At 35.9% G+C, this 26,216-nt stretch overlaps 1 protein-coding gene across 2 annotated transcripts in view; it reads left to right on the forward strand.

Moving 5' to 3' along the window:
* HMCN1 (hemicentin 1) overlaps positions 1-26,216 on the forward strand; it is a 482,205-nt gene that overhangs the window by 363,540 nt on the left and 92,449 nt on the right. For both annotated transcript variants that reach the window (XM_064594231.1, XM_064594232.1), the window contains exons 51-63: positions 642-755; positions 1,668-1,813; positions 5,739-5,889; positions 7,271-7,465; positions 9,196-9,309; positions 13,960-14,147; positions 16,048-16,144; positions 22,580-22,741; positions 23,443-23,556; positions 23,675-23,877; positions 24,176-24,257; positions 24,365-24,496; positions 25,036-25,185. In XM_064594231.1, coding sequence (XP_064450301.1) covers positions 642-755; positions 1,668-1,813; positions 5,739-5,889; positions 7,271-7,465; positions 9,196-9,309; positions 13,960-14,147; positions 16,048-16,144; positions 22,580-22,741; positions 23,443-23,556; positions 23,675-23,877; positions 24,176-24,257; positions 24,365-24,496; positions 25,036-25,185 — 1,848 coding nt within the window. The remainder of the gene's footprint in view (positions 1-641; positions 756-1,667; positions 1,814-5,738; positions 5,890-7,270; positions 7,466-9,195; positions 9,310-13,959; positions 14,148-16,047; positions 16,145-22,579; positions 22,742-23,442; positions 23,557-23,674; positions 23,878-24,175; positions 24,258-24,364; positions 24,497-25,035; positions 25,186-26,216) is intronic.

Genomic DNA, 26,216 nt, shown 5'->3' on the forward strand with positions numbered 1-26,216 from the left:
ATCAGGATAACTAGTGTGGGAAAGGTACAAAGTGAGAAAGGCACATAGATGTACAAAGGCCTATCTAGTTGCAGGTAATAATATGTAGACCTCCCACTTGAGTGTGTGTGTGTGTGTGTGTGAATGGCAGAGAGGGAGGTGAGTGGGAGAAAAGGTCAGGAAGGAACATTGGAATCATATTTTGAATGCCCGGACTAAAAAGTTTTGACTTTATATTTTATTCAATTGAGAACCAATGAAGATTTTTAAGGAGAAATGTACCATAATACAAACTGAGTTTTAGCGAGATCAATCTCTACTGATAGCCCAAGTAGATGAGAAGAAGAAGATGACTAAGGCAGAAGATCTATTTATGAAGAGAGTGAAATAAAGACCTGAGCCAGAGTGTGTACAGAGGTATGGGAGGGTCACGATGAACATGAAAGTCATTATCATAGAGGATCATTGAGGACTTACTGACTCCTTGCCCACCATGCAGTGCCCATCTATATTATAGTTTGTCTTGTGTCAAATGTCTATTATACAATTGGCACATAGAAAAAGAAATATGTTAATAGTGAGAACTAAAAACCCTGGTGTTTTTTGCATACTCTGTTGCCACTGTGACTTCAGAGATTCTTTGGTGTTCCATGATTTTTCAGGAGGTAGGACTCTGCAGATCCTAAATGCACAGGAGGACAATGCTGGAAGATACTCTTGTATAGCCACTAATGAGGCGGGGGAAATGATAAAGCACTATGAAGTAAAGGTCTACAGTAAGTCCTAAAAGAACACTACATTTCATATTTTCCTCAAGTTTTCTAACTTTTTCAATCTTGTTTTTTATTATAGGTTCATAATTATTTATACTCATCATTTAAGTTCTTTTTAATTTTATTTGATTTTATTATGTTATGGTAGTCACCATACAATACATCATTTAAGTTTGTTGTTTATGCAGCTTGCTTCATTAAAATGGAAGTCATATTAAGCATTGTACCTATGTCCTCAACTGCTTAAAGATGTGAAGAGCCCATTCAATCTGCTCATTAACCTCTTATTGGACAACTTGTCAGTGGCACTTCCTTATATTTCTCTGTTTTTCCTTCTGGAAACCCCCTGAGCTGAGTTAAAATACTTCCATGCACAAAACTGTTCTTTAAGTATATATGTTCTACTGAACAGCCTAAGATGGATTCATCAGTGACTTTGAGCTGATCCACTGTACATTGACTTATAGATAAAAAGCAAAGTGAATACTACCATTAATAGGACCTACATTTCAGGATTTTCGTTTTGGTTTTGTTTTTAAAAAGGAAGAGCATCCTTCTGATTGTCTTTTGTTCTTTGAATCAGTTCCTTTAATGACTGAGAAAATGCATTTTATAGGTCATGCTTGGACTGTTTCTGGGGACCTGGAAAAATGAAAGTAGCTGTTCTGTGAAGGACAATAGCCACGCTGGCAGTATTAAAATGATGAAGGGAGAAAGCTGTTTTCCTTCACATTCTGTATCTGAGCATTACCATTTCACAAGATGCTAACTTGGGTCCATGGTGAAAGGGGAGCATAGCAAATACCTCAGTTATTTCCTTGTTTTCTTAAGTAATCCTTAGTGTGATTTCCATGATATTCCCTGTATTGAAAAGAACCAGTGTTTAACTCTACAAATATTTGTTTTTTTATGCAGTTCCACCCATCATCAATAAAGGGGACCTACTGGGGCCAGGTCTTTCCCCTAAAGAAGTGAAGATCAAAGTCAACAATACTCTGACTTTGGAATGTGAAGCTTATGCCATTCCTTCTGCCTCTCTCAGCTGGTACAAGGATGGACAGGCCAGTCACACATTTTCTCCTTTGCTAATAGTTTCTGAAAAACAAACATGGTCAATTAAATTAAAAAAAGAAAAAAAGAAAAAAACACACACAAGTAACTCAGAGAATCAATGTCGCCTTATAACTAGCACAAAACCATGCTCCTAGAATAGAAAACTGCAAAGAAACTTGAACCATGTTCAACAATCTTAGCATTATTCCATCACTGGAAAGTATGAAGGATTGTTTTTGTGGACATTAGCAATCATGTATGAAAATCCAGCCACCTTCCCCCTGGGGAACAGTTTTTGCATTCTGTGGCTTTATAGAGTAAGCAAACTTTGTAGAGAAGAAGCACAAAACAGTGCTAAGCCAGATTAAAATGGTAGGTATAACATGGGTACTGAGTTTATTCAGAATCTTCTCTAAACACCTTTAATTCTTTTATAAAAGGTAACATGTTTTATATTCCAAGAGGAAGAAAAATAGCTAAATGTGGTGATTAAGTGCCCAATTCAATTAACTGGGGGCAACAAGAAACTTTAAAAGGCACATCCTTCAATTATGTGATCTGAATTTCAGGCTATACATCCTTATTTCTCATCTCAACTTATTTTCTTCCATTCATGTTTTAAAGATATATGTGCTAGTGTTTTTATACCAAAATAGACTTTTTTTTTTTTTTTTTTTTTGGCTGCTGTTAACACTGTGCTTAATACAAATGTGGCATAACTAAGCTGCTATTTGTCCTGTTATACACATAATCAACCAAATGGCTAGTTAAATTCCAGCTGTAGAAGTTCAGGTCAGAGTTATGATTTAAGATGCAGAAAGATATAGCTTTGTTTTTTCAGATCATAGAGATTTTGCAACACTGGCAGCTAGAAAAAAAAATCATCTCTTATAAAGTAAGCATGTTTCATCTGGAAGCCATTGCAAAAGGAAAAATACGGAACCCCCACCATGTTCTGTTTACAGTTCCTTTTCTGACTACAAGTACACTTCACTGTACAGTATCAATTCTATATGGGTTTGCTTGGAAACAGCTAATTCCGTTCTCTTCTGAAATCTTATTATTTTATTTTTAATTTTACCTAGAACCTATTTTATTCCTCTTGGTTACTACACATGCACACACATACACACAAACACATACACACATAAAAATTGGCTAAAGACTAGAATTGTGCTAGGAGTGAGACAGTTTAGTTTTTTTAAATATCATAAGGAATGGTTAAATTACAGTTTCAAATCCAGACTCTGAAATCAATCCAATTATAACGCTTTAGTTAAACTGCTAAATTTTTCAGGGTTTAGGATTGGTTCTCTAAAATGAGTACCAAAAAAAAAAAGAAAAAACAAACTAGTTTTTGTTTATTTTTCATATCCTTTCTTCTGTTATTTCATTCTTCAGATAATCAGCACTACTCCAGAGAAACAGTGTTTTTTGAGAAAATCCACTGAACATATTGGCCATGTTAGCCACAATAAGTTTTAATAGAATCTTTGAGTTTTATTTATTCATGCATGCCCTGAAGTTTTTCTTTTAGCATAGAAAATTTAAATTATATTATTTTTATATAAGTGATATAATGTTAATAACGATTTATTAATTACCAAGTTATTTATTAAGCACATACTATTTGCTGGACACTATTTTAGGTGCAGGGGATACAGCCGTGAAGGAAACAGACAAGTATCTCTCCTTGTGTAAAATTTGGGGAGACAAAAACTAAACAAACCAGTGCAACATATAATGTGCCAGATGGGGTAAATGTTATGGAGAAAACTCAGGAAGAGGAATAGTACGCATGGGAGTATGATCTCTTTTTTATGTAGGGAAGACCTCACTGATAAGGTGATATTTGAGCAGAAACTCAAAGAAAATGAAGAAAGCAGACACAGAATACCTGAGGGGAAGATATTCCAAAGTAGAGAGTATAGCAAGGACAAAGGCTCTGAGGCACTTTGGCTGGTGATCCATGGAACACAGAAGTTGTGAGCAAAAGCTTAATGGGGAGGCAGATCACACTGCCTTGTAGACCAATTGGCCTTTATTCTGATAGGAAGCTACTGGAAATTTTTGAACACATGAGTGATATGATCTGACTTAGGGTTTTCAAAGGATTCTATTAGCTTCTGTATTGAGAGAAGTTAGAGAGGGTCCAGATATGAATTTATTTCAGTGGTCCGGAAAAGAGATGGTAGTTGCTTGGACAAAGGTGGTAGCAGGTTGTGAGGGAAAACTGTCAGACAAAGATGTGTCCAAGATTTTGCATGAGAGCAATAGGAGAGTGAGTTTAGATAAAAAGACAGGTCTGAGGATTAAGCCCTGGGGGACTTCTACATTGAGAGGTTGTGGGGCAGAGAGTGAAGTGTCCCAAAAGATAGGGAGGAAAGTTTTTCAAAATGAAGACAAGTGTTTAATGCCACTGATCAAGTAAAATAAAAACTGAGAATTGACCAGTAAATATAGCAACATGGATATCGCTGGTGTCTTTGACAGTGGCATTTGGTCAAGTAGAGATGGTAAAAGTCTTATTGGAGTAGATTCAAAAAAAAATGGAAGGAAACAGAAACAGCAAATGTAGCAAATATTTTAAAGCCATCAGCTATAAAGGAGAGTAGAAAAATATGGAGGTAGTCTGCATTCTAAAGAGTTTTCTTTTTAGTGGGGAAAATTATAGTATGGTGTATGCAGATTGAAATCATCCAGTGGAAAGAAATCAACTGATGATGATACAGGTGTAAGAGGACATAGTTGCTGGAAGGATGTCCTTGAATAGACCAGAAGATGCTCAGAATGGACAGACTGGTATTAACCAGGGTGGGAGTTTTGCCAGAAGAATAAAATAAAGGGAAAGAGGGCAAGAGGAGTTGAGGGTTTATGCAAGGAGCAATTGTTATAATAGACCTTCTCTGGGTCAGGAGGAGAGTGAGTGGCAGTGAACAGATTGCAGGGTCTGTGGATTATGGGTCCTCCCATAGGACCAAAAAATTACTGGAATTGGGATGCTAGAGGAAGTGTTAGAAAGTTAGGAGGTGGTGGTCAGAGAGTGAGAACTTGAGATTATAAAGAGATGTGGTTCTTGGTAATTATAAAGCCTAGGATGACTGGTTGAGTGGCTGATTGAGGATTGGGGACAAAAAATTAGAGGAGAGGAGGTCAAGGAGCTGAGAGCATACAGCATTGGATGAATGTCCGTGTGGGTGTTGAAATCACCAAGAATTATGAGAGAAGTATCATTAGAAGGAATGACAGTGAGCCAGGAGCTAAAATTAAAATCTTCAAGGAATAAGAGGGAACTTAGTGTAAACAGAAATGTTTAGAAGATGAGAAATGCCCTATTAAGTGAAGGTGATATTATTAATAAAACATCATAATACAAATATCTGTAAGTTAATGTGCCATTAAGTATAGTAATACTTTAAATCAAACATTGTAATATGAATTAATATAAATATAAATATAGGTTAAAATTTTCCATTTATGAAGTAATGATGTTTCTAAATGAACAATAGTGATATTTGGATCAAATCAGACTGTTAATGCCCTCAATCTTTCATTAAGAAACTCTAGTATTTTCTACAGAATGATAGTACACTATGGGATCAGCGGAAAATAATTTTTTCCAACATGGATAAATAGTTATGGTACCTAAGAATGTTTTTTATGATAAAATATGCATTTATATATTTGGTATATAAATGTACCACCCAGAAGTACCTGGCACAGATGTAAAGTATATGAGCCATATTTTCAATAAATAAAAATGTGATTACTCAAAAAAATTTAATCAAAGTAAATTAATTCAATTAATGTTGTCTTGAATATCTCAAATATAATTTTTTTATTTATTAAAAAATCCTAAAAAGTATAAACTGTATGATGTTTTAGAGGATTTATTAGTGTACTTCAAGGTAACATTATTTAATTGAATCACAGCCCCTTAAATCAGATGATCATGTCATTATTGCTGCAAGTGGACATACACTTCAAATAAAGGAGGCTCAGATATCAGATACTGGACGGTATACTTGTGTAGCATCTAATATTGCAGGTGAAGATGAGCTGGACTTTGATGTGAATATACAAGGTAAAATAATATGCTTATTGTGTGTAATTCAGCTTATATGATCTATCAAAACAATAAAAAAGAGATTTGAGTTGGTTTATTTTAAATACCTTTTTTTCTGTTGACAATAATAAAAATTCATTATTGAAAACTTGGGTTTAAGAAATTCACAAGGAAGAACTTGTGTAACTTGGGTTACTTCTGCTATTTTTGTTTCCTTCTGATATATTTTTGTAAAGTATACTTCATTTACAAGTTGGGATCACATGATAGTTTTTTCTATTACATTAGCTTTCCCCATTACATTAGCTTTCCCCGAACATTTTATCTTGAAGATTCTTTTGATATTGTTTACCTGGAAGGTAAAAAGTATAGTAATGTACAGAATTTAAAGTGGTCAGACTTGAAACTAAATGATGATTTAGCTCCTACAAACTTTTTGAGTTGGGCAAGTTACCTAAATATTTTAACCCTTGGTTTCCTTACTTTTAAAATTAATGCCTTGTAAAATTGTGGTAAGTACTAAATAACATAAAGTATGTAAAACTCTTAGCAAACTGTTTAAGAAGTAGTACCTGGTATTAATGTTGATACTGCTGCTTTCGTGCTTTTATATATGCTTTTTAAAACATGCTTTTTAATAACTGTATTTTTTTTATCAATTGAGTATTAAAACATATATTTAACTAGACTCCTATTGTTGAACGTCTAGGTTGTTTCCAAGTACTCATTACTCGTGTAATGCTTCATTGAACATCTTTATATATAAAATTTTCACACATCTGTGGTTTTTCATAAGTTGCTAATAGTGGAAATTTTAGGTCAAGTGTTATGCACTTTTTTAATGTTTTTAATGTGCAGGAAAATTGCCTTTTTGGAAGTTCATGCTTGTCCCTCAGAAATGTTTGAGAATGTCCTATTGTTTTTGTAAATGGAGTTATTAATCCTGATTGCATAACTTCTTTAGCCTTCTTAGAGGCTCAAGACAAGTCATTGGCAGATGCTCTCTGTTGAGCCCGAATTTTTGAAAGGTTCCTCAAAATTTAGTTTTTCCTGCTATGATCATATTTCTTAGCCATGCATATTAGAGTAGGCTCATCCCTGAGAATAGACCCCTTCATCTTCTAAGTGCTAGAGACCTTTAACAGGGAGAGCAAAGCATGAACATGGCATTTTGAGCCCCATATTTCTTGTTCTTCTACATGAAAACCAATGCTGACTTCTGTCTACTACATTGTTTGGCTCAGGGCTAGAGTTAGTAGGTATATAAGTACTTGAAAATATTTTCACAGTGTCTAATTTATTACATTTACTAATCATTCTGTGAAAATACAGCCAAGACCTTTGTTTAATTAATCCTAGCATTTACATGTGTCTGAAACGTCATGTCTTTCCTCCATAGTTCCTCCAAGTTTTCAGAAACTCTGGGAAATGGGAAACATGCTGGATTCTGGCAGGAGTGGTGAAGCTAAGGATGTGATCATCAACAATCCCATTTCTCTTTACTGTGAAACAAATGCTGCACCTCCTCCTACCCTGACATGGTACAAAGATGGCCATCCTCTGACCTCCAGTGATAGGGTGTTGATTCTACCAGGTAAAGATCGCTATGAACAGTGTGAAAACCGGAGCCTCTGCCAAATGTGTTTCTCCCCATTTATTAGATGATTGTTGAATTGATCAGCTTTCTGGCCATGTAATTTAACTGACACAGGCTGCCAAATGCCACTGGTATCTGTGTAGCTTCGAGCCAGAAGAGTCTAGGCTGAGAATTTGACAATTAGGCTGGAATACCTTAGGTAATTTTCAGTTCTACTACAGGATCATTCTATCAGCTTAAGAAGTCCTTTGGTTGGGTGCCTGGGTGGCTCAGTCGGTTAAGCGTCTGCCTTCAGCTCAGCTCATGATCCTGGAGTCCCAGGATTGAGTCCCGCATTGGGCTCCCTGCTCAGCGGGGAGTCTGCTTCTCACCTCTGACCCTCTCCCCTCTCATGCTCTCTCTCAAATAAATAAATAAAATCTTAAAAAAAAAAAAAAAGAAGAAGTCCTTTGGCTTCCATGAGGCTCCATTTCTCTAATAGTGTGATGAGATCATCAGTTTGGTTTCTACACATTATTAATGATAGATTCTAAAATATATTTGCAAATAGTTACTATTCACTTTATTAAATACATTTATCATAAATCAATAGTTATGATTATTAGTTTCAAATATTTTAGTTGTCACATGGTTTATTGGTAGAGAAGGAGATGTTTAAATTATTGTGGAATCATAATCTTTTCAAGGCTTCTACTTAATTTGAACAAATATAAAATGGGCTTGTCAAAATTTACCAAGTTATACGCCTAAGGTCAGCATATTTCATGGTGTATAAATTTGATTTCAATTAAATACAAGATATCTTGAAAAAAATTTTTTTTAAAGTAACCAAATACAAATGACAACTAAATGTTGTGATATGTGATCCAAAATTGGATCTAGACTTGGGGAAAAAAATTTATAAAAGATTGTAACAATAATGAAATTCGAATATGGACTATGAATTCATTAGTAATTTTGTGTTGATTTTAAATTTCCTGATTTTGATCACTGTACTATAGTTATGTAAGGGATTATTTTTGTCCTTACGAAATTACAGATTTATGAATATTTAGGGGTAAAGCGGCACTGTGTTTCCAACTTACTCTCAAATAGTTCAGAAAAAGATTTCATATATAAATAAATAAATATGTAAATTTATATATGAGATAAAACAAGTGAATATATATATAAGAGATAAAACAAGTGGAGTGAAATATAAACAATTGGTAAACATAGGTGAAAATTTTTATACAGTTATTGAAACTCTGAGTTTGAAATTATATCAACGTGAAAAGTTTTAAAAATATTCAGAGTTATTCTTTTAAAATTGTATGTATTAATAATATACTTTATACCTTTTGCATCCCTGGCTATTGCTTTCTCAAACCTATACGTGCATCAAACATTGTAAGCTTCTTTTACATGTATTCAAAACTGTAAAATCAAGAAGTCACTGCATAATAACATTTCCGCATGGAATATGATGAGGGGCATGGAGCAACCTTACCCTCTTGTGAAAAATCTACATGAGCTACTTATCTCTCAGGAGATCTGATTCACATATTGGATTATTTTTCAATAATGCAGTGTTTGTTATACAAATGGTATGTGGGATTAAAACTGAACCATTAGATGAAATAAGAACCCTGAAAGCAAATGTAAGGAAGTCATTAGACCTGAAAAATTAATCTCTGTTTATGACCAGTAGGATTTAGAGAAGTGAACATATGGGGCTATGTTTTCAGGAGGGCGAGTGTTGCAGATTCCCCGGGTCAAAGTAGAAGATGCGGGGAGATACACGTGTGTGGCTGTGAATGAAGCAGGAGAAGATGCTCTTCAGTATGACCTTCGTGTACTCTGTGAGTTCTTCATTTGTTTGTCATGCATTCTTTCATTCAAAGAAATTTTTTTGAGGAACTAATGTTTGCAAGATGTTGCATTAAGCACTTTAAAGCTATAAGGATAATCAGAAAGTGATAGTTCCACTGAGGAATTAATCATCTTATGCAAATTGAGAGCTCATGAGTTAGGTCTCTTGAAATATCAGATAGCAAACTGGCTTAAACTAAAAAAAAAGAGAATCCATTGACTCATGAACCCGAAGAGTCCCACGGTAGAGCTGGCTATAGTCATATCTGACTTCTGTGGCTCAAAGAGGCCAAGCAGACTTAACCTTCCTCTTTCTCTTGGTTTTTTCTCTATTATTAGCAACACTCTCAGGTGGGGGATCCCCTTGAATGACAAGGGGGACCCCAGCGGCTCTAGTCTTACATCCTTATAATTTCATATCCAAATGAAAGCTTTTCTTAGTGTTTACAATTGAAGTCCTAGAATTGGATTTTCATGGCTTTAATTGGCCAAGCATGAACCACAGTTCTATCCCTGAACCAATTATAGAAGCTAAGTGGCCTGTTTAAGGCCTAATTTCTGTGCCTACACTTCGACCACATTGTTCTCCACCTGAATGCATGGACTGAGAGTGGAAGAAGTATTGTACCTTGAAGGGCAAAGAGAGGTGATGTTGCTGGAAGTTGAAACAAATAGTTGCCTCCATTAGAAGAGATTGATCTAGAGAAGTAGCAGTGGGAATGTATAGGAAGCAGTCAGCATGAAAGAGTTTCCAGAGGAAGTTATGAAGTAATATGAAATATTAGGCACTTGTCTCAGAGCATGAGATGACATTGAGATTTTTATTCTGAGTGATTAAGAAAATAGTGGCAAGAATAATAAAAATAGAAGACCTAGGAAAACATTATTTGGGAAAAAAGAAGTCAGTTTTGTTCTGGACATGTTGAATTCGGCATGTTACAAGATACTTAGGAATAATATTGGAGGGGCCATTGAAAATCAGGAACTTCAACACAGGAGAGAGGCTGAACTAAGAATGTAGATTTGAGAGTTATCCACAAATAGGTGATATTCAAGGGCATGAGATTTCCAACAGTAAGGATTATAAAGTAGAACAAAAGTTCATGGTGGGATTGTTAATAAATAGGAGAAAGGGAAAGGAAAACAGAAGAGAAACAATCTGAGAATTTCATGAAAAGCAGTAAACTACATACTATTCTTTGTCACAGAATCCAAAGCACGGAAAAGGCTATCAAGAAGTGGATCTAAAGACTGATGAGTCACAGACCTGTACCTCTGAAACAAATAATACATTATATGTTAAAAAAAAAAAAAAGTAGCGAGGGAAAAATGAAGGGGGGGAAATCGGAGGGGGAGACGAACCATGAGAGACTATGGACTCTGAGAAACAAATTGAGAGTTTTAGAGGGGAGGGGGTGGGGGGATAGACTAGCCCAGTGATGGGTATTAAGGAGGGCACATATTGAATGGAGCACTGGGTGTTATATACAAACAATGAATCATGGAACACTACATCAAAAACTAATGATGTAATGTATGGTGATTAACAAAACATAATAAAATTTAAAAAAATAAAAAGAAAAGAAAATTTGAAGGAGAAGCAATAAAATATTAGCATTTCTTTAAAAAAAAGGAAGTGGATCTAGTTTTGGATGCTAAAGCAAATTTAAGAAAATAAAAACTGAAAAAGTCCATTGGCTTTAAACTGAGAAATCATTGATAAAATTCAAAAGATCAATTTAGATACTGTGGTGTGGTACAAAGCCACAGGACAAAAGGATAAATCTGGAGCAACTAATCAGGTAGAAAAGGAAACCCTTAAGACATTTTGCAGAGGACAGAAGAGATGGAGTAGAGTTTTAGGATAGACAGCTTGAGGAAACATATTTAAGAAAGATTTGAGCTTGCTTACAGACCAAAGGAAATGATCCACCAGAAGGGGACAAATTAAATTTTCAAGTTGGGGAAGGAACAGGGGAGGTGCAGGAATTCATGGATTAAGGTCCTAGAACAGGTGAAAAATGCAATCAAGGAACTAAGAAGGGTAATTAGCCTTTCGTGGCAATGAATTGCCATTCATCAAAATGGTTAGGAGGGAAATGTGGAAATGTATATCAAATGTATCTAGTCCTTTTCATTAAGTATAAGAGCAAGACAAACAGTGATAGGGGTGGTTGGGCCTGTGGAAAACAGGAAAGTTTAGTGATTACCACCATGGAGGATGTGATAAACAGTTAGCTGTTGAAGTTGGAGCCATTTGGCTCAGTTACTCCTTTCTGAAGCCACCCTTCCTTCTACAGCATTCCCAGTAACCAGGAGGCAGAGGTAGAAAAAATAGTGTGCTCTGTCTGGGTGGGGTGGGGGTCGTGCCACAAGGTAACCAGGTATATATTGTGGAAGCGCTGGAGGGTGAAAGACCATAGAATGTGCAGCAAGAAAGAGCGTCACCAAAATGACCCCTGTGAGGTTTGGGCAGGGCAAGAGGAAAAATGATGAAAGAGGCTGATGGGCTGATTATAAGTGGGGAAGGAGTAGAAGGGCTAGAGTTTTCAGTGCAGACAAAGAGCAGCTTATGAAGGAAACCTGAAAAGAGGTAGAAGAAAGAAAACACTAGAGTTCAAAAATCATATATTTGACAAATAATCTATTGATTACTAAAGTATATGCCAGGAACTTGTGCTAGGCACTGAGGATACAGCAGTTAATACAGTGTAGACATCAGTCCTTCTTCAGGGAGCTTATAACTTGCAGAAGAAAGAGATGTTAATGTTGAATGGTTGAATGGTCCAATGGTCCAAGGTCCCTGTCTAGGGCTGACTGACATGGAGTAGAGATGAAACTAATTAGAGTGGGATGGATCATCAACATAGATTTTAAAGTCTATAAGATAGTGATAAGGAAAAGAAAAAGGGAAGAGAAGACGATTAATTAAAATCAGTGCTAACATCACCAAGAACATCCTAGACCATATGACTTAATTTGACTTAAGTTTAGAAAGAGTTTAGTTTAGGACAGAGTAGAAGGATCTAATAAAGAAGCAAGATAATATGGTTTGGGAAGGACTGGGAGTCAATTAAATTGAAATGGGACTTAGGGATTGGGTAGTTAAAGGTAGATTTCATCCCTTCAGGCTATGTTAATTAAGAGGAAGTTGGAAAGCATGTTGGAGATGAGTTTAAAAAGGTGGAACAAAACAAGAAAAATGCACTGGACCCAGAAATCTGTCTACATTAGGGATGTTTCACAGTGTTTGATGCTCACCTCCTATGTGCCACTCCACAGTTCTGTACTGAGAACAATTCTGAGTGGTGTAAGCCAGCTGATGGGGCATGGCAGCTGGAGGGCAGGTCAGACCAAAGAGCTTTGGTAGAGGTCTGTACAGGTCAGACCTTGGACCTGTAGACCACCTCCTGGTCCCTCCTAATGGTTCAGCTCCAGGCAGAAGTTGAGGAAAACATCGAATCTTTATGTCCAAACATTTCATCTTTGATTAGTTTTCATGGTATTGAGGTTAGTGATAGGGCTCATTTAGTCTGAAGTTCAAGTTTATTATTTACTAATCTGCAGGTCAAGTTATATTTTGTGTTACCTAGAGTATAGTAAAAAATCATATAACTTTGTGAAAATTTGCATCCAAAATAACATTGAAATTCTATTATGTACCTTGTAGCCTTGATTGTTTTCTTTACAGACTTCCAGTTTAGTTTTTGAAAGACCCAAATACCACAAGACTGCATCTACATTAAATATATAATCTTTGCTGATTGCTAAAGATATGGTACATTTTAAGAGAGTGAAACAGAATAGCTAAGCTTTCCAAATAAAATAAAATGAATATTCACTTTGAAAATGAATTTCTACATTTATAACAGCAGCCAACACATATGTTTCTAGTTTATATAACATTTCCATTTTAAAAAATTTTATGGGTAACATGATTTTTCCTAACTGACTAGTCTAACAGAAGATAGATATGTACCTGGATTCTATGGTATCATTTTAAATGAAAGTGAACATATGTAGGAAAATCTAGAATGTGATTCCTCAGACTTTAGTGTACATAAGGATCACTTGTTAAAACACAAATTTCTTGGGCCCTCTAGAGATGCCCAATGAGGAGATCCGAGTGGGACCCAAAATTTGCATCTCTAACCAAGCTCCCAGGTGATGCTGATACCACTGATACTGGGGCTGGGGAAACACATTTAAGTAGCGCAGACAATTGCCTTGCAAATGAGACCAAATCTGTACATTCCAAATATACTTTAAAGATGTAAATTATCCGGCTTCTCTAGATGACCGAATAGACTTAAATATTCATGCATGCAGATGCTACTTACATGTATGGTTGAAAACCCAGAAGGCATAGTTCAAACCATGAGAGAGAAACAAGGTCAGATAAATTGGGGAAGGTTTGAGATTGTGGAAGGGGTGAGTCCAGGGAAGGGAAACCCAAGTTCACACAATTTTTATCACCACCCTAATTTATTAGTGTAAAATGTTATTCAATAATCTTGGTTTCTTCTTCAACTTTGCTCTTCTATTATTATCCCATGCTTTTTAAAGCTGTCAGAAAACTAGAATAACTGAGAAAAGACCTTATTTCCTGTCATTATCTCTTTGTTGCAATCATCTATTAGTGCCTCCAGTTATTAAGGGAGCAAATAGTGATCTCCCTGAAGAGGTCACTGTGCTGGTGAATAAGAGCACACTGATGGAGTGTTTATCCAGTGGCAGCCCAGCACCAAGGAATTCCTGGCAAAAGGATGGGCAGCCTTTGCTAGAAGATGGACATCATAAGTTTCTATCTAATGGAAGAATTCTGCAGGTAAAAGTAAAAAATCTTATTTTCAAATAGCTATTTGACTTTGTATTTCCTAAGTCTTTTTTACTTTTAAAAGTAATTTTTATTGGTTTATAAATATTATATTTGTAAAAATAACTAACCATAAGAAGAATAGAAAATAAAATTCTTTATTCTATACCCCCTACCAGAGGTGACCACTGGGTTTTTTTTTTTTAAGTTTTTATTTAAATTCCGGTTGGTTAACAGACAGTGTTATATTAGTTTGGGGCATACAATATAGTGATTCAACACTTCCATACATCACCCAGTGCCCATCTCAAGTGCACGCATCCCCATCATCTGTTTCATCCATCCCCCTACCACCCTTCCTTCTGGTGACCATCAGTTCGTTCTCTATAGTTAGTTAAGTCTGTTTCTTGGTTTGCCTGTCTTTTTTTCCCCTGTGATCATTTGTTTTGTTTCTTAAATTCCACATATGAGTGAAATCATATGGTATTTGTCTTTCAGAGGTGACCACTACTAGCACTTTTGTGTGAATTCTTAACAAAAATTGTACATTCAACACATGCATACTCCTAAATTTGCTACAAGGTGGTCTGTGTGATAAAAGCCACATTATTAGTATAATCCTTGCCACTGCATATTTCTGATGGTAAACTCCTAGGTGGTATTAGGTTCCCTGTAGATTAAAATGTCCCCTGTTTTAGTAAAGAATTGATAATAAATAATGGAAACCACATAAATATCCCAAATTGTTGTTCACTAATGGCCATGTCTATATTTTTCTTTTCAGATGTCTTAAAAGAAGGTTATGTATTTATAGAAATAACACCAACTCTTTTGTTAGGATACAACTTAATATTGACCACATAAATGATATTCTATGGGCCCAAGAATCTAAGCATAACTATCAATGTATCCAACACAGGACATATCTTATGGAGTTCTTGTCTTTAAACACACACACACACACACACACACACACACACACACACAAGAGCCAGATCCAGTGCCTGTAAATGCCCTTGAATTCTCAAAGTATCTTCTAAACATTGTGACTGTATCTATTTGATGTCCTACAACCTCTATCAAAATATTTAAATGTTTCTCTGTCTCAGGCCAAAAGATATATAGATGGATAGAAATTTCATTATTATGAAATGAAATTATGTTATTATGCCTAATAACATAAATATAAATGGTATTATTAGCTAATTATTGCTGCATAAAATAAAGTACTCCAAAACAATAAGCATTTATTTAGTTCATAAGCCTTCTAGCTGGTTGGGTGATTCTTCCAGTCTCAAGTGTCTGGATGCTGTGAATTGAGTAAGTTGTCTGCTGGTCTTGGCTGGGCTCTTAGCATAAATCCAGGGCCTCAGTTGTAATAACTGATTCTGACCCCCTGTGGTTCTCTTACCCTCCAGCAGGCTAGGCCTGGCTTTCTCACATGGTGGTAGCCTAGTTCTGAAAGAGTGAGGAAAGGCACTGGATCTCTTTAGGCCTAGGTTTGAAATGGCACATTGTCACTTTTCATCACACTGTGTTGGTCAAAGCCATTCACAAGGCCAACATAAATTCCGCATCTTACTCCACCTCTTAATGACAGGAACTTCAAAGTTACATTGTCAGGGGTGTGATAGGGAAGAGGAAGAATAATTGGGGGAATTTTTGTAGTCAGCATATAACAAGTATATTTAAAATGTCTTTTCTGATTGGAAGTCTTTATAAATAAATATTTGATTAACACGACTAAAAAAAGCTAGCATCAGCACTATTATATACAAGAGTTTATTTGTCTTGTGTTCATCTGGTATTAACCAGAAAGAATATGTGTTGTTTATTCTGAAATACAATGATCATTATAAAAAGTTGCTTTCTTAAAAATTTCAGTTGGAATTTCTTCTTTTTTTCCCCTTAGATTCTAAACACTCAAATAACAGATATCGGCAGATATGTGTGTATTGCTGAGAACACAGCTGGAAGTGCCAAAAAATATTTTAACCTCAACGTTCATGGTAAGAGCTCAGTTCCAATAACATTTCTTAGAGTATGCTTGAAAAAGCAGGCAAACTGTGTTTTAGATTATAGTAGACTTATTTTGTACTTTTAACTTGAACAATGTGTGGAGACTGCATTTTTTTTAATCTCTGTCTTTCTTCCCATCACATAGTAGGATTATAAAGTACAAATCTTCTAGGAAGCCTGTTTTTATATTATTTCAGTTCCTCAGGAGAAAGTACTTACTGCTACATATTTGAAAGTGAAAAAAAAATCAAAATTTTAAATCCCCAAAATTATGTTTATATACAGTTAGAACCAAATATAGCTCTTTTACTCATAAAAATTTACCCAGTAATCCTGATTGGAACCAGTTTCTGTTCTCAGAGGTAGAATTCATGTTGAGTTACATCCTCCAGTACCATTAGGTATACTCCCTGGAGAAGAAAAAGTCATTTTTGGAGTTTAATAATTCCTAAAAACCATCACTACACCTAATTCATTCTTCAAACTAAGTTCTTGATATATGCTAGACACTGCATGAATACTAATTTTTTGCTAAAATGCTGTTGAGATACTATTTAGGCAAGTGTAGGGGAGAAAAAAAGCCATTGGATGTCTACCACAAATGATGAGTTTTAGTTTTGTGACATACATCTGTTTTGAGAATATTAAATTGGAAATGGTGAACAATCATTATAAAAGATTTCCTTTACATGTGGGATACACATACAAAATTCTAGCTCATTTTGGAAATAGCTGAAATTTGACATTTCATGAAAAATTTCTCCCTTCAAGACTTTTATTTAGCATCATGAATATCCTTTTTTGGTGTGATATGTTAAGGAGTATTGGTGTCCAGCAATGTTTGGTGTTTGTGGAACAGACATTTGAAACGTTTTTATCTTTGTATTCCTAGTGCTTAGCACAATGAGTAACATGTGATAGTAAAAGAGATTTTGCCTTTTTTATGTGTTGCTTTTGTTTTTGATGTTGTTTTAAGACCTCAGTCTTAATATAATCGAGTGTTATATTAATTGCATTCCTTAGTTCATATCTCACTATCATCATTGGCCTGAACAAGACCCATCTTTACTTTTATTTATTAAAATATTCATTCATGTATTCATTCATTTTTATGCCCATTTCTTGCTCCCATTTCCCCTCTCCTTTCATAGGAAACCATTCAAATGGTACATCTTCAAGTTTTTTTTAACGAGTAAGTCTGACCAAAACAGAAACAGTGTTTTATGAATTCTCAGGAAGAAATAAACGAGTATGATGATTGTGAGAGCACACATTCTAATCTGTAAAGTACAGTAGAATAAATGTTGAAAATAAAAGTGTTGATTATTTTTTTCTGATTCCCAAGGCAGACTTAATTTTTTCTGCTTTATGTGATCAAAAGCCCCAATTATAGCAAGTCCGTAAGTTGCCTTGTATTAGTTATCTTTATATGTCTCTATCTTCACCCCCATCCTATAAATTTATTATAGATGTTGTAGGGAAACAGTCATTTCTTATAGATCTTGGTCTCCCTGGACCCATCTATAGTCATGGTAGTCGGTAAATAAATATTTGGTGTTTTTTCGTCAGTTGCTTCTTCCTAATGCACAGCAAAAATACCTCTACCTCTCAAGGTAGAAGCAGCAACCACTAGAGTTTACCCTTAAGGACTGAAGTTCAGAAGGGTGTTTCCTCCAAATAATGCAATATATGTTAAGGAAAAAAAAAAAAAGAAGATGGCAAGAGGGGAAGAATGAAGCGGGGGAAATTGGAGGGGTAGACGAACCATGAGAGACGATGGACTCTGAAAAACAAACTGAGGGTTGTAGAGGGGAGGGGGGTGGGAGGATGGGTTAACCTGGTGATGGGCATTAAGGAGGGCACGTTCTGCATGGAGCACTGGGTGTTATGCACAAACAATGAATCATGGAACACTACATCTAAAACTAATGATATAATGTATGGGGATTAACATAACAATAAAAAAATTAAGCATACTTAGCATATGAAAAAAAAAGAAGGGTGTTTCCTCATTCACAGGTTAATGATACCTTGAACTCCCAATTATGGTCAGGAACCCATACTTACATATTAGAAAATTCATTTTGGGGAGAAATAATTTAAATTGTTTTCACTTAAAACCATACTGTTTGTTATCTCCCACTACAACAGTGCCTGCTTCTTTTGGACTTTGACCTTCAGTCTGCTGACCCATGGGTTTTCAGCTCTCTTGTCTTCACTCTCCTTCACATCCAGCTTTACTTCTCGTGGAACAACATTTCCATCACCTCTCTTAGTCTTCTTATTGCTCTTGCTCAGTAAAAGCTCAACTCTGCGTCTAACAACACAACATATTGTCCACTTGATACCCTAACCCTAGTAGGTATCAAGTTTTTACATATGCAATTTCACTTAATTATCTCAATAACCCCAGGTCTTGGTACCACTTGATACCTCTTTTACAGATGAAAAGGCTGAGGCCTAGTGAGATTAAGTTGCATGCCCAAAGTTACAGATCTCGTAAATACATATCAGGACTATAACTTAGGTAGTCTGATTCTAGAGGTTTTAAACTTAGCTGTTTTGCTCTATTGCTTCTCACTAAATTCCATTTCTGACCATACCTGCACCTAGGTGGCTAACCATGGCTGGGGGAACTCATGGAGTCAGGAATATCAGTATCATTATAAATTCATAGGTACCATCTTGAACTGGGCCTTCCATTCTGCCTGGGGTTCCTCCTCTTGTCTCTGTTCCCTAGAGACTCTCTCACACCTTCATCCCTCTCCTCAGATGTCAGATGACCCTTGGCTTAGTAGGCTCAGGCTGCCATAACAAAATGCCAGAGGGTGCATGACTTAAGCAACAGAAATGTATTTTTTCACTGTCTGGAGGCTGGAAAGTCCAAAATCAAGGTTCCAGCAGGGTCTGGTTTCTGGTGAAGGCTCCTGCTGGCTTGTATTCCAGCTATTTTGTACTCATAAGGCCTTTTCACTGAGCACACATGGCCAGAAAAACAAGGATGCTCTCTTGTTTCTCTTCTTACAAGGACAATGATCCTATAAGATCAGGGCCCTACCCTACAACCTCATTGAGCCTTAATTACTTCCTTAAGGGTGCCATCTCCAAATATAGCCACAGTGGGGGTCAGGGCTTGGGTATACAAATTGGGGAGGGAGAGAAGGAGGGATATTCAGTCCATAACAGCCCTCTCTCACTTTCACTTCCTTCCTATTGTTACAACAGAAGATGGAAGCATTCTTCTACCTTCCAAAGGCCAATAATTTGACTCTAGATCCCTGCTCACTGCCTCCTCAAAAATCTCTTACAATCTCTTCTCTTCCTTTTATATATTTAATATCTGATTTCCTCACTCCCACTCACTCCTTCTGCCACTGTGTTCCAAATTTCACCTCTACAACACCAATGAAACTACTCACTGAATTCACCAAATGGCTTCCTTATGAAGTCCGAGAGGCACTTTCTAGACTTTATCTTTCTTGCTTCTGTGCATTTGACATCTTGGCCATGATAATTTTTAAAAATTCTCTTCCTTTGGCTTTTGTGACACCCACACCCCTTATTTATATCTTGCCTTCCCAGTCTCTCACTTCCGGTTGACTTTGCTGGTTCCTCCTTCTCTACTTGACTATTACATTTTAGTTTTTCAAGCTCTAGACTTTGTTCTGTTACCATGCACATCTTAGGTGATCTTATGCATTTCCAAATTTCAGATACTATCTATGTACAAATAGTTTCCAAGTTTTTATTTTTAGCCAGGGTCCCCCATCAAGAACTCCAGGCCCTTCTATCCAAGTATCTACTTCTTGCTGACACAAATGTCTAGCAGTCACTCTATGACAATGTGTATATAACTGAGTTCATTATCTTTTCCCGAAAATATCTTCCTCCTCCAGTGATCTCTGTCTCAGTAAAAGGAATCACCATCTACCTGTTGTTCAAGTCAGAAAAAATGGATGTCATCCCTGACTCCTTCTCCTCCTCCTTAAGTTTTACTCCCAAAACATCAAGTCCTAAAGATTCTATCTACAAAATGTCCTGGGATCCATTCACTTGATCCTTTTTGACACCATTCCAGGCAGAGTTACCATAATCTGTTATACAGATTACAGCAGTGTCTCACTGGACTTTCTGAATCCCTTCTAACCTTCTAATTATAGTTCTCTCCACTGTAGCCAGATTGAGATCTCGGAAATTAATTTTTGATTAAACCACTCTTCAGCTGAGGCCATATTTCAGCATTCTTAATGTATGGGTCCCAGAGACCTTATAAGATCTTACCTTTGCTGGTCCTTTAATTCTCTGTCCATCTCTCCTAACCTTGTTCTTCAAATTCTGGTCATGCCAGCCTTCTAGCTGCTGTGTTCTTTCTCCATTTGAGACTTTGTATATGTTATGCCTTCTTTCTGGAAGGACACCCATTTTCTGTCTTCCCCTTAACTTATTCCTGCTCATATTTCAGTATCTTCTTCAATGTCACTTCCTCCTTCTGATCCCCAGTTAGGTTGGTTCCCTGTTGATTAATTACGAGGCAGTATAGAACAGTAACTAAGAATAAGGGCTCTAGAGCCAGACAACAGTTTTGGGGTCTCTTCTTTCAGTAACTACTTGTGAAACCTTAGGCAAGATGCCAACTTTTCTATGTCTCAGCTTCCTCATCTATACTATGAGAATAAGAACTGTATTTAACACGTGAGGTTGTATGGGGATTCAATAGTATATGTGAAGTGTATGTGTGATAGTATATGCAAAGTGTTCAGAACATTGCCTGGCACAGCGTACCCATTCAAAAAAAATGTTAACTGTTATTTTTGGTTCAATGTCTGTCATTACTGTCAAACTATTAATTCTATGTCTATTACATTTTCACACTGTATCAGCACTTAGCACAATGTCTAGAATACAGTAAATAATAAATGTTTGATAAATGAGTGAATATTAAAATTAATTAGTGGGTGAAAAATAAATAACCATGTGATAGTAAAAGAAATTTTGCCTTTTTGAAGTTTTGCTTTTGTTTTGATGTTGTTTTAAGACCTCAGTCTTAATATAATCGAGTGTTATATTAATTGCATTCCTTAGTTCATGTCTCACTATCATCATTGGCCTGAACAAGACCCATCTTTACTTTCATTTGTTAAAATATTCATTTGTTCATTTTTTTTTTTAAAGATTTTATTTATTTATTCATGAGAGACAGAGAGAGAGAAGCAGAGGGAGAAACAGGCTCCCAAGGAGCAGGGAGCCCGATGTGGGACCCGATCCCAGGACCCTGGGATCATGACCTGAGCCGAAGGCAGACGCTTAACCATCTGAGCCACCCAGGCGCCCTTCATTTGTTCATTTTTATGCCCATTTCTTGCTCCCATTTCCCCTCTCCTTTCATAGGAAACCATCCAGTTGTGTATGATATTATACCTTCTATGTCTATCTGTTCTTATAAAAATCTGTTGTTCCACATGCATTTTTTAATATATTTTCTTCTTCTTTTTTTTAAAGATTTTATTTATTTATTTGACAGAGAGAGATAGTGAGAGTGGGAACACAAGCAGGGGGAGGGGGAGAGGGAGAAGCAGGCTTCCCGCTGAGCAGGGAGCCCGATACGGGACTCAATCCCAGGACCCTGGGATCATGACCTGAGCCGAAGGCAGACTCTTAACGACTGAGCTACCCAGGCTCCCTCCATGCATATGTTTTAATATGCATAAATGGCATTGCATTGTTAATCTCTTTCTTACTCCACTTTTTCTCTGTACTGCTTTTGCTTTTGGAATTCTTTTTTGTTTTCAACAATAAACCATAGCATTGTTTATTTCTTAAATTTTCTGCTCATTTTGAGTATTATTTTTTTTACATTGTCAAAATAACCAGTATAATTTGTTGATAGACAGATACCCTAAAATTAAATTTCTATTTTACTGTTGCTGTAAGCAATAATATAAAACCTTAAATAAAGATAAAATGTTAAATACAAGAATATTCAAATGTACTATTAACTCTTTAATTTTTGATTAGACCCCTCTTCAGCTGAGGCCATATTTCAGCATTCTTAATGAATGGGTCCCAAAGACCTTGTAAGATCTTACCTTTGCTGGTCCTTTAATTCTCTGTCCATCTCTCCTAACCTTGTGCTATTAAGTCTTTCTTTATACGTTGACAAAACCATCTTAAGAATTGCCAGCTACATTATACAAATAAAATGTACAATAATTCTGTCTTTGAAAATTCTAGTATTCTCTTTCAAGGGAAAAGAACTGATGGAAATGAGTTTGATGAAGGCATTAGGGAATTCTAAGAAAGACAGCTAAATAATTATCATTAACTCAGTGCTTTAGCAGACTATAGTGGTCGAGTTTATATTAACAAATTGGAATATGTATTACTGATAATATCAGATTTTACTTTTAACATATTTGCTATTATAGTTCCTCCAAGTGTCATTGGTCCTAACCCTGAAAATCTCACTGTTGTGGTGAACAATTTCATCTCTTTGACCTGTGAGGTCTCTGGTTTTCCACCTCCGGATCTCAGCTGGCTCAAGAATGAACAGCCTATCAAGCTAAATACAAATGCTCTTATTGTGCCTGGTAAGGAATTTATTACTCTTAACTGTTGGGCAAAACTTTCCCACTTTTCTCAATACAAATGGCATCAACTTAACTCTCTTTCCAAACTTTTGTCTTGCTCCTTTTATTTGTTCACATTAAATGCCTCTCTTTATCCATTTGGGGCCATTAGGATAAGATTGTATAGATTTATTTCAGTGGGAATGTACAGTAACAAGGTCTACTTTCAAGAAATTATGACATTTAGGAACAAACTTCTTAGTAATTCCTTGGGGGTGATAGACTAGCAAACAGTGCTTTCATTGGATAAAATCACTGGTTGTTTTTAATTAATCCTAAAGCTCCTTGAGGATAGATAAATAGACCAATAATCATTTCTACACTGTGAGAGATTTAAACCCAGAAAATACTTATTAACATATTTTGGCTATAGTACAATTACTATTTGCTCACTAGAACCTGTATCAAACAGTTCTACTATCTATGTTTGGTTACTGGAGAGAAAAATTTTATGAATTTCTTCCTTTTAAGGAAGTAGAATAAATACTGAGATCAAAGGAAAAGGAAGGATCAAAGGCACTCAATTTAATTCAGTTCTTTCATTTTGAATAGGAAATTTTACTGTAAGAGAAAGGATACATTTTGCTATTTATCTTATTGATAAAAAAGTTATTAAAACAACCTCTATGCCACTCTTCAATTTGCATTGTATTTGCCCACAGGTGGTCGGACTCTACAAATTATTCGGGCAAAGGTATCTGATGGTGGAGAATACACTTGTATAGCTATCAACCAAGCTGGTGAAAGCAAGAAAAAAGTTTTCCTGACTGTTTATGGTTTGTCTTCACTCTCCTCATAAAATTCTTTCCTTTTTAAATTGGTATTAGATACTTTCTATCTGAGCATCTTAATGAAAAAAAAAAACATCATTTTGTTCTTGTTTCCCTCCCTCAGTGCCCCCAAGCATTAAAGATCATGGCAGTGAATCTCTTTCTGTAGTTAATGTAAGAGAGGGGACCTCAGTGTCATTGGAGTGTGAGTCAAATGCTGTCCCGCCTCCAGTCATCACCTGGTATAAGAATGGGCAGATGATAACAGAGTCTACTCACTTGGAGATTTTAGCAGATGGACAAATGCTGCACATCAAGAAAGCTGAGGTGCATCTTTTATTCTTGTTTGTGTGTCATGACTCGTTGGTGGGATTATGGAAGAAAGAATTGGTAGTTGCATATTCTCTTTACTACAGTGAGAAGTGAGTTTTATTTAAAAACAGCATCATCAATGCTATTGACCTTATTTTTATTTTTTTATATTAAAAAAAGGCAGGATTGTAGAAGGCAATTAGAATGGGGCATTGGAACATAAAGATGACTGATGATTTAATCTACACTGGAACAGTGTGATTGGTCATCTGTAACTTAATGGAGCACATACAATAGTATCTTTTTCTTTTAGGTATCTGACACAGGCCAGTATGTATGTAGAGCTATAAATGTAGCAGGACGGGATGATAAAAATTTCCACCTCAATGTATATGGTGAGCATCTGCCTCTAATACAACTCTTTTTCCCCCAGATATGCAAATGAAAAAGTGTCCTGGATTAGCTTAATGAGGACACATGATTTTCTTCTGTCTTTTCACAGTGCTACCTAGTATCGAAGGGCCTGAAAATGAAGTGGTTGTTGAGACAATCAGCAATCCTGTGACCTTAACATGCGATGCCACTGGAATCCCACCTCCCACAATAGCATGGTTAAAGAACCACAAGCCCATAGGTAATATAGTTGTGCATTTTTCATTTTTGTTTTCTTTTGCTCTTAACTCACTAGATTAATAAACTAGCACATTTTCAGTATTATGCTTATAGCTGTGTTTAATCCAAAAAGCCTAATGGACTGAAATATAAATTTACAGAATAGACACGTAAGATGGTTATTCCTTACATAGAGATTTTTCTTATTTCCTTTTTCAAAGAAGGCTCTCATTTAAAATGAAAGTACAAAGGGCAAACTTTTAAGAAACATATTTATTACATAAAATAAGATATATTGGGGCACCTGGGTGGCTCAGTTGATTGAGTGGCTGACCCTTGATTTAAGCTAAGATCATGATCTCAGGGTCCTGAGACTGAGCCCCATGTGGGGCTCCCTGCTCAGCTCTCCCTCTTCCTCTGCCCCTCCCCCCACTCACAGTGCGTGCTCTCTGTCTCTCAGATAAATGAATCTTTAAAAAAATAATATATATTATGGTGAATTATAGAGATGTTAAAAATAAAAGCTTTTTATGTTTTGTTTCGCTTTGTTTTCACCTCTAGAAAATTCTGACTCACTTGAAGTACATATTTTGTCTGGAGGTAGCAAACTCCAAATTGCTCGGTCTCAGCATTCAGATAGTGGAAACTATACATGCATTGCATCAAATATGGAGGGAAAAGCACAGAAAAATTACATTCTTTCAATTCAAGGTAAGTGGGGTATGGGGTAGACCTGGCTGGCTAAGCCAGTAAAGTATGTATGACTCTTGATATCAGGGTTGTGAGTTCAGCCCCACAATGGGCATAGAGCTTACTTAAAAAAATTTTTAATTTAATTTTTTTTATTATGTTCAGTTAACCAATATATAGTACATCATTAGTTTTTGATATAGTGTTCAACGATTCATTAGTTTTTTAAAACCCAACAAGGTATGTGGGATACACTCTGACCTACCTTCAGTTTCTTTATTATATTCTATCTATAGTACAAAATAAAGCTACATCTAAAGAGATCATTTATAGGGGCGTCTGGGTGGCTCAGTCGGTTAGGCATCTGTCTTCGACTCCAATCATGATCCCAGGGTCCAGGGATCCAGCCCCGTGTCCCTGAGCAGGGAGTCTGCTTCTCTCTCTGTCCCTCTCTCCTGCTCTGCTCTCTCTTGCTATCTCTGTCTCTCTCAAATGAGTAAATAAAATCTTAGGGGAAAAAAAAGAGATCATTTATAATTGATTCAAAATACCTTAGTTTCATATTTTTTGGATATTTTATTTTTTCCAGTTTTGTTGAGATACAAGCACTGTCTAAGCTTAAGGTATACAGCCTAATGATGTGACTTACAAAATACCTTTAGATTCACAAAAAATATTGTCAATTTTCTGTCCTACATTTATCAGTAGATTTGTATTTTCATGAAAATGGTCATAACTGTGGAAAAAAGAATAATAGAAATTTCATAATCTCTATTTTTTCATGTTTACTGAAATGATGACTTTTAATAGTATATATTCTATTGAATTACTTATTTATTTTAATCTGGTATAACTTATTTTGAGCTAAGCCTATAGATCTGTTCACGTTTATGTAGGTAAGTAAGATTTAACTCATGAAGAGATTGTAGTGTTTTCTAACTACAATTCAGGGATTAGGTAAATTTCAAGTAAGCATGAATCTTATATTTTGGGGTAAGAATAAGGAGCATTAGCTCATCCAACACTTAATTAACTTAATTAACACCTACTAT

The sequence above is a fragment of the Mirounga angustirostris genome, unplaced genomic scaffold (assembly GCF_029215605.1).
Source record: "Mirounga angustirostris isolate CCGP_5_RB_7025 unplaced genomic scaffold, mMirAng1.0.hap1 SCAF_6, whole genome shotgun sequence".
In the NCBI taxonomy this organism is placed as follows: domain Eukaryota; kingdom Metazoa; phylum Chordata; class Mammalia; order Carnivora; family Phocidae; genus Mirounga; species Mirounga angustirostris.